The sequence below is a fragment of the Apis dorsata genome, unplaced genomic scaffold, assembly GCF_000469605.1.
Source record: "Apis dorsata unplaced genomic scaffold, Apis dorsata 1.3 scaffold_137, whole genome shotgun sequence".
Taxonomy (NCBI): domain Eukaryota; kingdom Metazoa; phylum Arthropoda; class Insecta; order Hymenoptera; family Apidae; genus Apis; species Apis dorsata.
The window spans coordinates 558,223-570,760 of NW_006263429.1; the positions used below are offsets into that span (position 1 = coordinate 558,223).

Here is a 12,538-nt window from a genome sequence, read left to right on the forward strand (position 1 = left end):
TTTTTTAATGGTGTTTGAAAAACTAGATTTTCGATAATTTTTCTTGAATCATTTTCTTTTTTCTTTTTTTAATATTATTAGGTAAACAAGAAATAATCTTTCATTTATTATAAAGGAAATATACTTTATAATTTATATAAAGATTTAATTATTTTTCCTGCAGTCTTTTTGAAATAAGAAAGTTTTATTATTTTTCTTGATTATCTTGAGATATTTTATAATTCGATTAAATCACAGCATGTTTGAATTTTAATTTTTTTATGAAATTGTTTGTGAAAATTTGATGAGTTCTAGTAAAACGTTTGTATATTAGATTATGACTATTTTACGTTTTGCGCCATGTTGTCCTCTTTAGTTTTTTTTATTATTTATTTCTATTTAAAAATAATACTTAAAGATGTTTTAATTCTAGAATATAAGTAAATTTGCGATGTATTCCCATTAAATTATTCCTAAAAACTTGATAGATCGCGAAATAGTTCATGGAAATTTCGAAGAGTTTTGTTTTTATTCCAAAGAGAATAACGTTAGTCTAAAATTGAAGATATATCGAAATTCAATTATATTTAACATGATACCTTTCGATTTTTTCATTGTTAGCGATGCTAGAGAATCATCTCATTTTATAATCAAATATGACAATTACAAATATTGCAAACATTTGCAAAAATATTTTTTCATTTTTTTCGAATATTCTTTTCCTATTTCCCTTTTCTTCTTTTGCAAATATAATCGATTTTTTACACATACATCATCATCACCTATAAGAGCTAACACGAAGCAGAACGAGCAGCCAATAAGAAATTTTCGTGCATCCATGCCTGTCATGATTAGACATGATTAAAATTATAATTTGGTTTAATGAATGACGGTGATTGCACGCTACGTTAAAGCTCTTAATAACATATCTGTCGAATTGTTGAATTCGCCGTATACTGCATGCATTTCATCCTTTTTATAAATCATGCAGAAATTTTTAGCCACGGATAATTAACATTAATTTGCAATGTAAATCATAATTCTCGTTAGCCGTTTTGATCGTAGCAATTATATCGATTAGATTCGATTGAAAAGTAATTAATTAATTAATTAATTAACAGAATTTGTGAAACGACTCATCGTAAATTCATAAATTTTACAAAACAATTTTAGTTAAATCAATATAAATAAATAAATCAAGTTTCAAAGCAGAAATGGAAAAAATTTTAATGGTTGAATTAAGAATAAATTTCATTAATTTATCATCAATAATTTATTACTCAAAACATTGAATAATCGTTAAACAGTCGAAGTTATATGAAGAGCGAATTCAACTATAATAGTTACAAATAAATATTATTCAAACATTTTAAATAAAGTTATTATTTATTTGAAATTTTAACTAGTTATTTTTTTCAATGAGTTGGTATCTAAACTCTGTTTGGATATAGACACATTGAAAAATATCAACAGAAAATTTTTTCATTTTATAGGTTATGAGAGATATTCAATATTTTGAATTTTTCGCATTATTCAAAAAAAAATAGTTAATAATCAATTCTTTGCAAATTTTAACGAAAAAAATTATTCAAACTAATTTAATTAAATTTAAAGAAATTCAAATCATTCACTTTGATATTAGTGGAAATAAAATAAAATTTTTTTAGTCGAAACTCATGCGATTTATTGATTCTATTTGCCGATTGTAAAGTCGATTCTCACGACTGTCGTAAGAAAAACGGGAAACGATCATTGCAAAATAATTCATGTATCCTTTCAGTATTCGAAGTCTATCGGCGGTATACTCATGCACTGTATCCGATCTCGAAAGGCAGACGTGCAAACTTAATTAACTCGACGCCAACTGAAGGTACAACTTTTTCAGATGTTATGTACATACTATGTATAAGGTGATTCTTTCTTAAAGTGGATTCTAAAGACAATGTTTAGTATTTATGCTTTCATCTTCGCTTAGCTGTATTTGAGCCATAACGATTAGTTTAATAATTATAATTATATATTATATACTTTATATATTTTTTCTTTCATTCTCTTCTCAAAGGAAATTTTTGATGGAATTTAAATCTATTTTTATCTCTTAATTAAGAAAAAATTATTCTGATATAGGTTAATGATAATAATGTTTTGAAATGTTATAAACTTTAGAATATACAAAATATTTCTCTCTTTAGAAAGCAATGCTATAATGCTTAAATATCAAGATAATAATTCTTTATGTACAGTGATTTTTTTTCGATGATGAAATCGATAAAAAAAATGATTAAAATCATTATTTTATCATCAATTAATGGACAAATGGCTATTCTTAATGGCTATTTTTAATGGAGACGATTGTATTTGCAGCGTTACGAACTGTATACTTTTCTGCTTACTAATCTTGAAATCAATGCCATCACGTAGCGATAATTTTTTATATACAATGATTCGTTGAAGAAAAAATCAAAATTTCTATTCTCTCATTTGATTGTCAATAACGATTATTGTTAGCGAAGATGATTGTATTTATAACATATACAAACTGTATAAAGAATTCTCTAATAAACTCAAAAACAGTATTCCATACTTTTACAACCCTTTACATATATAATGATTTGTCAATGGACAGACCAAAATTATCATCTAATTAACAATGCTATTGACTTTGCTATTCATTAGCAAAATTGATTTTATTTTGTTACAGTTATTACATTTGTTTTCGAATAGAATTCGAGAAAATCATCTCATACGTAACCGTGAGAGAACTACGAATCTCAAAGCTTTTGCCTACCCTTGTAACAACGTAATAACCGCGATCCGCTGGAATCCAGTGGTTCTCACCTCCGCGACGTGCAAACATTTTTTCCAAGTTCCGGAAGTACATCGACCCCGTTGGATGGGACTTTACCGTCTCCTCCTGCCTGGTCACGAACATTTCAAATTGGTCGTAGAAATACCGTGTGCCGTCCAAGGATTTATCTCTCCTGCAGGAACGAGTACCTTCGAGGATGCTCGTCGAACCAAGTCAATTCACTTGACAATACGAAACGTAGGGCGAAATTCTATTTGCCATTTGTAAGTTCTAATGATGAAACGAAAATTAGTTTTTATTAAAATATGAATTTTTATAAGTCAATGAAAATTATAGTATTATATAAAAATGATTTGTAAAAAATTTTACTTAAAAAATAAATTTATTTAATATTTTATGCATTTTCAACTCTTTTAGAGAAATTGGAATATTTCTATCTTCTAAATATTCGATTCCAAGTATGATCCATTCTGTTATGATGAGAGATCAGATTTTATCAATTTTCATATTCAAATTGAACGATTTTGTATATAGGGAATACTCGTTTATCGAATCTTTCCACGTAACGATCACAAACGTACCTCGATAAAGGAGCAAAAGAAACTTGCCGCATATGGTATCCTCGTGTGTACACATCCATTTCTTGGCGAACTTTAAACGCATCTGTATTCCAAACATATTCCACTATACTTGAAATATTTATGATCTTCACTTTACGTTCGAACCATTTTGTTACGAAACTCAAGACCACACAATTTCATTAGCAGTTAACACATCTTTTGTTCGTTGTGAAAATAGTATTTGTCACTTTTTATTCGAAATAAAAATAAATGCTAAAAAAAAACATATGTACATGTTAGAAATGAATTCTTATCTAAAACAATTTTAATTTTGTCCAGACAAAAGTGCTTAGTAACAATAGACTTAATCTAATATATAACTTAAGGTAATTTACAATTGTTTATTAGCCACTAGTCTAAGAATTAGATTTAAGTTAATACATTATAAAAATTGGAATAATTTGAATATTACCTAAAATCAATAAACATTTCAAATTTTATCCTTGATTTTTTCAAATTTTGACTGTAACATATAATAATAAATAAATTTATTTAATAGCAAAAATCTTTTAAAATAATTCTAGAATTTAAAATATCAAAATGATTTGATTGTTTCAAATAGTGATACAAAATAAAAAATGAACTTGAAGAAAAAAACAAATTACCGAAGTATTATTAATATATTAACTATACTCTTTCTCTTACTCCTTCATAGAAAATTTTTCTAGCAAATATAATCATGACTCACGAATTGAAACTTAACCTCAATTTTTTAATGGATCAACTTTCATCCAATTGAAACAACGAAAAATTCTGCAAAAAGAAAATCGTTGAAAATTCTCATTTTGAATAAATCACAAACCTTACAAAGGCCGAGTTCCTCGAATAGATTGAATCAATAATAGATTCGATTCGATTCAAGGATGGTCGCGAAGCTTACCTATTCGTACATCTCTTCCTATTCCATGACAGCCGATACGTGACGAGATTTCGCTTCTAATAGCTAACCACAGCCAGTTTTAACAGAAGTTCCATGAACTTGTTGTTTGCAGTTTCCTCTTTTTGTTCTTTTTACCACCACCTCCCACTCAAACCGTTCAATCGTCTTTACATATATCCAGGGTACGTGTGCGTACACAAGGATCTATGGAATCTTCGCGAACACACGTGAAATCCACAGGGTATAAAAGCTTGCAAGACCTGTTTTCGCGATTGCTCGTGTTCCAAGGAATCCTGTTGCGGGAGAACCACGTCCTAGGGAGTGGACAGTTCAGGACAGTCCTTTTCGGTCTACAGTTCTAGGTACACCGTTTCAGGAATTCCCATTGCTCGCGTGACTAAGGTAAGGAAACGTATTATTGACAAGATCTTTCCTCCGTGATGTTGTTTGCTATGCTCAGTGACTAAGTAAAATCTAAAATAGAAAAAAGATTATGGTTAGTAAATGTAAAATAGTTCATTATTTAAAAGATTTGCATAAATCTTATTGACAAAATTTTTGTTCTGTAATGTAATATTCTTTGCTATGTTTAAATAGCTAAGTGCATTTTAAGTGCAAAACAGACAAATAATATAGAGTTAATAAATGTATAATAATTCATAATTTTAAGGATTTACATAAATGTCTAATCTCAGTAAAGAAATGTATTGACAAGGTTTTTTTTCTATAATATAATTGTTGTTATATTTAGTGATTAAATATATTCTAAAATAGGTAAATAGATATATGGTTAATAAATATATAATAGTTCATTTGGATAATCTAAATGAAAAAGAAATCTAAATAATATATTATTGATGAATTGTTTTCTCTGTGATGTAAGATTGTTTAGTTTTTCAATAATTATTTTAAAATAGATAAATAATATATAATTAACAAAATAATTTTAAAGATATTAATAATTTACATAATCGATTACGTAACGATACATAACGATTTAATCGTTGGATTCTTTTCTCTATGATGTAAATATTCTAAAATAAATAATATATGATTAATGAAAGTTATAATTTGAAGGATCTCGATAGTTCACGTGAGTGAATTAAGAAAACATTGGATCTTTTTTCTATGATGTAAAATTGTTTACTGGCTATTTAATGGTTAAATCTATTTAAAATAGATACAGTTGAGTAATAAATTGTATATAATAATTTGATAAAAGATTGGAGATAACAGAATATATATAATAATTATTTCCTTTTATTTTCGATTAAAGTTCCTCAATGGAATAATAGAGATGTCTTTTTTCTTTTTATTCCATTCATCTGGAAATAAGAATTTTAACAATAATAAAAAAATATTTATCATTTTAATATTTGGAATATCTTTTAGCAAAATTTAATATTATTCACAATGTCAAATTGAAAATTTTGCCAAATAAACTAAATGATATTATTCAAACTTTATTTTAATATATTTTTCAAACATCGAACATTTTCAAGACAATTATTCAAATATTAATTATGCAGTTATCTAAAAAAACTGATTATAATATTCATTTATAATATAATAATTACTGTCAAGAAATTTTATCAATAATATTTAATTCTAATTTTTAATTTTAAATTTCCATCATCTTTCGATAAATTAAATTTAGAAAAATTAATATTCAGAATTAGATATTAATTTAAATAAAACATAATTAGAAACTCTATCGTAAATAAATTTTATAATTCTAATTATAAATCCTTCAATACTTATTTTTCAACAGCAATTACTTTCCAGCGTTTAGCATCCCATCTTACCACCAATCCTATTCGCGCCATTAAAAAGAACAGTCATCGAAAACAAATAAACAGGGCTTCGTAACATTCGATTTTAAGAAGTAGTAGAACCGGTTATACTATGCATGCAGTGATGTAAGTTTCCTTCGGAAGAAAGGATAAAGGGTTATGGCAATTTCAATAACCTCATTATACCGGATAGATCCATAAATTCATCTAAAAAAAATTATTTTTCAAATTTCGGAACATATTAAGCGTTCGTTTTCTCCTTTTCAATAAAGCCTCATATCGGTGAAATTATTCAGCGTATATTCACTGTTCGACGATTTTGCATATTTGTGCACGTAAATGTCTGAAATAAATTTTCACATTTTTAAAATAAAAGTAAAAAGAAATATTTGTAATGTAATAAAAAATCGTTTGTTTTTATAACTATTTTATTCTTCATCATTTTTATTGATTATTATATTAGTACTTAATTTTTTATCTGTAATTTTGTTTTACATTTTTTTGCTGTAAAATTTATACATTATTTATTCATTTCTATTATTCATCATTTACTCTTCTCTTTTATTGATCATCAATGATTATCAAATCATTATATAATGATTAATCTAGAAAAAGAAGAATTTTTTGAATTATATACATGTTTTGTTTTCATTCTTAGAAAAATTATAATTATAGAATACGTTACCAAAATTTAACCATCTATTTTTAAAGCACATCTATATACCAAAATAATAAAATAAAGCCGTAGAAACCATAAAAGTTACTTTTTCTCCAGGTATTTACGATGTTATTTACCATACTATTCCTTCCTTTGGTGGTTGCCGCGCCACTCGAGCCAACTAGTAAGAGTTACATCCTGGATATCGAGAATGGAACCCTAAGGAACGTCCTATTTCACAGCACACCCCTCGAGGAACTCGATTTATCTGGCTTAGGGATTCGTCACCTGGAAAAGAACGCCTTAGATAACGTATCCACGTTAAAATGGTTGAGCCTCGCCAACAATTCTCTCGAATCCCTTCCAGAGTTCATGTTTTCCAATCTCTCGAATCTGGAGTACCTCTCCTTAGCGGAGAACAATTTGAAGAACCTGGAATACCTCTTCGTCCGCTTGGAGAAGCTTCGAGTGTTAAACATCTCTTGCAATCCCGTGCTTCATCTTCGCAGAGGACATTTGTTCGGTCTCACGAAATCGACCACCATATTGACCGAGGGAAATAATCTTTGGAGTATAAGTACCGGTACGTTCACGAATTCGTTTCTGAAAGACGACGAGGAATTGAAGAATTTAGAGAAGATGAAAGCCGAGCTTACCATGATTCAAACGATAGAGAGTACGGAGACGGAGATAGAATTAGCATCAGAACGCAATGCGTTGAATGGTAACATGCCGACCACAAAGAACGAGATACTGAAAGATCAGAAGCTGAAGTTGTGCATGCCGAATAACATAGTTCTTTCTATAGAACCGCTCGAAAATAATTCGGTGGCGAATGGATGCTTGGAGATACCTGTGAACAAAGAGAAAAGATCGGTCAGTTTGCAAGGACTAGGAATCAAAGGATTCCACGAGAAGTGGTATCAGTTACAATATCTTCCGATAATTTCCTTAGATCTGTCCAACAACGAGATCACGGAGATCACGAAAGAATTGCTTAACGATCTTCCCGAAGATTTGATTTATGTGAACTTGAGAGGAAATAGAATCAGATGCATATGGAGCCAGGTGATCGAAAATAGACATTTAAAAATCTTGAATCTTAGCAATAATTTTCTGGAAAAGATCGAAGATGGTGCATTTGCGAAGACGAACCTAACCTCTCTGACGTTCTTCGAAAATCAATTAGAAAGTCTCTCGTTCGTTTCCAGTTTGCCCAGTACTTTGCAAGTTCTCATATTGGCAAAGAATCGATTCTCCTCCATCCCTGATAAAACATTCGTGAATCTGCCTAATCTGATTTATTTAAATTTGGTTAACAATCAGATCGAAAGACTTCAGAATGATATTTTTAAAGGATTAGATTCGCTTCAGATTTTGATTATCACTAAAAACAGATTGGTGGAGATCGAACGTGATGCATTCAACGGTCTGAAGCAATTGACTACTTTGAATTTTTATCAAAATTCTTTGAGAGAACTTCAAAAAGGAACTTTCTCGGGACTGGAAAATTTGAAAGATTTAAATTTAAGCTCGAATAAGTTACAAAAAATCACCGCCAATATGTTTGCAGACTTACCACAAAATTTGGGATACCTTCACATCGATTTCAATGAGATAAACAGTTTGGAAAAGGGAAGCTTCGTCAATGTTCCCAGATTCACGTTGTCTTTAACTGGAAATAAAATCTCAACCATCCCAAGTGGAACTTTCGATCTACCTACACTTAGAGATCTTTATTTAAATAATAATACTTTGACGATGATCGACGGTGACAGCTATGAAGGATTGCCTCAGTTGAAACATCTTCTGTTGATAGAAAATCAGATTAATGAAATACCGAAGGGTTCTTGCAAGAATTTAGCCAGCTTGAGTATATTGAACATCTCGAGGAATCCGATTCAGAAACTGCAAAATGGAGCCCTCTACGGATTGAGTTTGGCAAGAGGAAATTCCATATATATTTATGAAAATCAGCTGAAAGAAATTCAAGGTGCATTATTCGAGGATATCTAATGGAATGACTCATTAATGATTTGATTAATGACTTGTATATTCATTTATTTTAATTCTTATGATTTATGTAAGAATTATAATTCGATATGGAAATATTGAGGTTAAGATATTCTTTCATACGAAAGGATCTCTTTTTGTGGTTTTGCTTTAAATACATACGTAAGTAGATGTTTCTGATAGTTGATAGTTTCATTTTTTGCTGAATTTCTAATATCTATATTATAAATATTTATAATTATGCATTGCTTTATACGTCTGTAATCTTCGTTGATCATCACTGTACGATATGAATTATTTTTCGAAATATAAGAACTTTTTCTTTAAAATAAAAAATATAAAAATTTTTAAAGATTATTAATTGATATAATTTTATAATTATACTTAATCTAAGTATCTTCAAAATCTTTTTTAATATAAATTTTTTTACAATTGTTGAATGGTAGCAAAGCAATTTTTGTCTAAATATAAAAAGTATATTGCATATCTCATCTAATTCATGAAAAAATGAAAAGACAAATAATTAAAAAGAAATAACAATTTAATACTATATTAATTTCGATGAAATTAATCAAAAAATAATATAAGCTAATTCACTGATACATAAACAACAGATTTCATTTCTATTGTGTAACACCTTAACGACATGATTTGTGATTAGATTTACAAACAATAGCATCGAAATGATGGCAATCTTGTATAATAATACATAAATCTTCAAATATAATCACATAAATTTAATCTTAATTGCGCGTAAATTACTATAAAGAAAAGAAGCAATCTCATTGCAACGCCATCTTCGTTTAACGATTAAAGGCTTTCAAATTCGGTATACGTATTCAGCCGTGAAAGGCGACCATTCGATGGTCATCACTAGTAATTTTCATAAACTGGTTACTCGGTATATTCGCTTTCTCCCAAGAATACGTTTAAGTGCGCTACATGGATAGACGTATTAAATGTAAATGCACTATAAAATATTGTGGTTTACGACTAGTTAACCTTGACTTCTATGAGAACTTAGAATCACAAAGTGGTGACCGGATTTTGAGGAAAATCGACACACTTCTCGCAATCGTTTTCAATGTTTTGCTAAACGATCCGTGGGAACAGGAGCACAACATAGTTTATTGTTTGAATTTGATTAGAGGTGGGTTTAATATTGATTTTTATGTTGTTAAAAATCGAATTCAAAACTTTGATAAGATTTCAAAACCTAGGAAATGATTTTATTTTGTAAGAAAACAAAATTATTAATATCTATATTATTTATTATTAATTATATTATCTACTATTTTGTAAGAAATTTTGTAAAAAAACAAATATTGTATCTTGAAAACTGATTTTTAAAAGACTGAAGACATTTTTGCATAAATCTTTATTACATATGAATCGAATATTTGGAAATGGATATTTTGAAAATGACTCTTTATTCATCAATATTATTTATTTATTTTTTTTTTTATGTGATTTTTCGGATAATAAGTACAAAGTTTTAAAGTTTCTTATAAGAAATGGATCTCTTTTTTTTAGGTTAGATTTCAAAGTTCAAGAAATCTATCTCTAGATTTAACTTTGCTTAATGATATATTGAAGTTTTTATTATTGAAGTTTTTATTCATTTTCATTATTGTATTGTAAAATTATTGCAAATATAAAATTTATATAATTTTTCTCGTACATTTAATCATCTAATTTAAAAATACATAGTTAAAAATATACAACAATGAATTTTTTTAAAATTTATTATATTATATAAACATGTAAAATCTGAAAGAATCTAATATGCCATTTAAAAATTATTTGCATAATATAAATATGTAAAATATATAATAAATCTGAAAAGCTTTTATATGCCATTTGATTGAAGAAATACGAAGAATTAATGCAGTGATTACAAAAATTGCAAAAATGCAATAATATCATTATATTATTCACATTATTATTACAATTATCATGAATGAATCAACAACAATATTCAGAAAAATTTTAATTTTGAAAAAATTTGATCACAAAACTTTTATGCAAAAGATAATATAATAAAAATTAATACGAAATAATAACTTTCGAAATAATAACATGTTTCCTGCAATTAAAAAATTATATTTTTGAACAAAAGAAAAATTATCGTTAAACCTCTTAATTAAGATCAAGATGTACTATTGTATTATTTGAATTATTATTACGATTTTTGATGGATCAACAACAATGCCGCAAGTCTCGCTTGAAAAAGTTGTCATAAAGTTTCTTCGCGAAAGAATGGATTTTGACAATATCATAATCATCATAATAAGCCAGAGTTATTACCAAGATAGATCTCTCCTGTCATTTCAATTGTTACAAAAAAAAGACAAAAATAATATATATAGTTGCTATGGAAATCTCTATTTGAATATATTTACTTTGAGTCTTATATTTTATATTTAGTAATTGTTATCTTTTATTTTCAAATATTCGAGACAATTCTAATAGTAAAAATCTCTATATTTAATAATCATGTGATTATATATATATTTGGTAGTATATTTGGTATTTCTCAATCAATCAATTCAATTATCTATGATCAAAAATAAACATTTTAAATTTTTTGTAAAAGAAAAAGATCTATTCTATAATTGATATTTTGAAAAGTCATAAAGTATGATCAAGTATGAAGATTTTATTTTAGTTAGAGGAAAGATGTTAGATTAGTTAGATTAGTTAGATGTTAGAATGTTAGATTACTGATTATAATTATCATATATATGTTATATATGTATATCATATATATGAATATATGTTATACATTTAAAAATATTATTTTATAACGTATTTCGATTTCTATAAATCAAAACTATATTATATATATATATATCGGTTCATATTTTTCTCATCACCATTTTTTTTGACTTGGTAAAAAGAACTGATTCGGTCTTACATACCAACTGGCATTCGTTCCGTGACGAAGGTCCCGAGCAATTTCGTGGCACTGACATTGCACACCCGTATATTTTCCGCTTCCGGTTTAGTCAACGGTAATTTCAGGGTTATCGAACGTGTATCTACCAGGACTACCATTTGATATCTCTCTGATATACATAAGTATATTATAGCATTTCATATGTATACAGAAATCAAAGAGAATCTTCGACTAGTGATGGGATCGAGTATATCGTAAGTTTGAACATTGATTCAAATCTTCTATAAGTATATTGAATAGAATATATTGAAAGACCTTTAGATTTGAATATAAAATAAAATTATATTATAAATCAAATATTATTTTTAGTTACAAGTGCAAAAATAAAAATAAAATTATAAAAATATAAAAATTTTTTTATATGATGATTTATTATATTATGAGTTTAATTATCTATTTGTTAAATAAATGAATTTGATTCATATTTATAACTATATATTGAATTTGATATTATCACTATTTTCGATCAAATAATAAAATTTGTCAAATATCTTTTATAAATTTATTATAATAAATATTTTAAATATTACACTTTTTCATGTTAAATTTATATTTCATTTAATATTACAAATGTTATATGTATTCTTTATTAAAAATTTTGGAGAAAAAAATATAAATTCAAAAAAAATATTGAAATACTATAAAAAAATATATTTAAAATATATATACGATATATCTTTTTGTTAGTTACAAATTTATTATTATTATTATTTAATTCATAATTTCACAATCAACTAATTTGAAACTGTTATAAATTTTATATATAATGCTTTCAATTAAAACAAAAATTTTCATTGTAATCAATATATATATATATATATATATAT

General features: G+C 26.9%; 1 protein-coding gene across 3 annotated transcripts in view; it reads left to right on the forward strand.

Moving 5' to 3' along the window:
• The window catches only part of LOC102671480 (protein artichoke-like), a 16,024-nt gene extending 7,089 nt beyond the window's left edge, over positions 1 to 8,935 (forward strand). The window contains exons 2-3 of one of the 3 annotated variants that reach the window (XM_031509327.1): positions 4,401 to 4,690; positions 6,857 to 8,935. In XM_031509327.1, coding sequence (XP_031365187.1) covers positions 6,866 to 8,755 — 1,890 coding nt within the window. In that variant the 5' untranslated portion in view covers positions 4,401 to 4,690; positions 6,857 to 6,865 and the 3' untranslated portion in view covers positions 8,756 to 8,935. Of the gene's footprint in view, positions 1 to 4,049; positions 4,691 to 6,856 lie in introns of those variants that run through there. The other 2 variants (XM_006613225.2, XM_031509328.1) reach the window with 2 other exon arrangements.
• Positions 8,936 to 12,538: the final 3,603 nt, after the last annotated feature.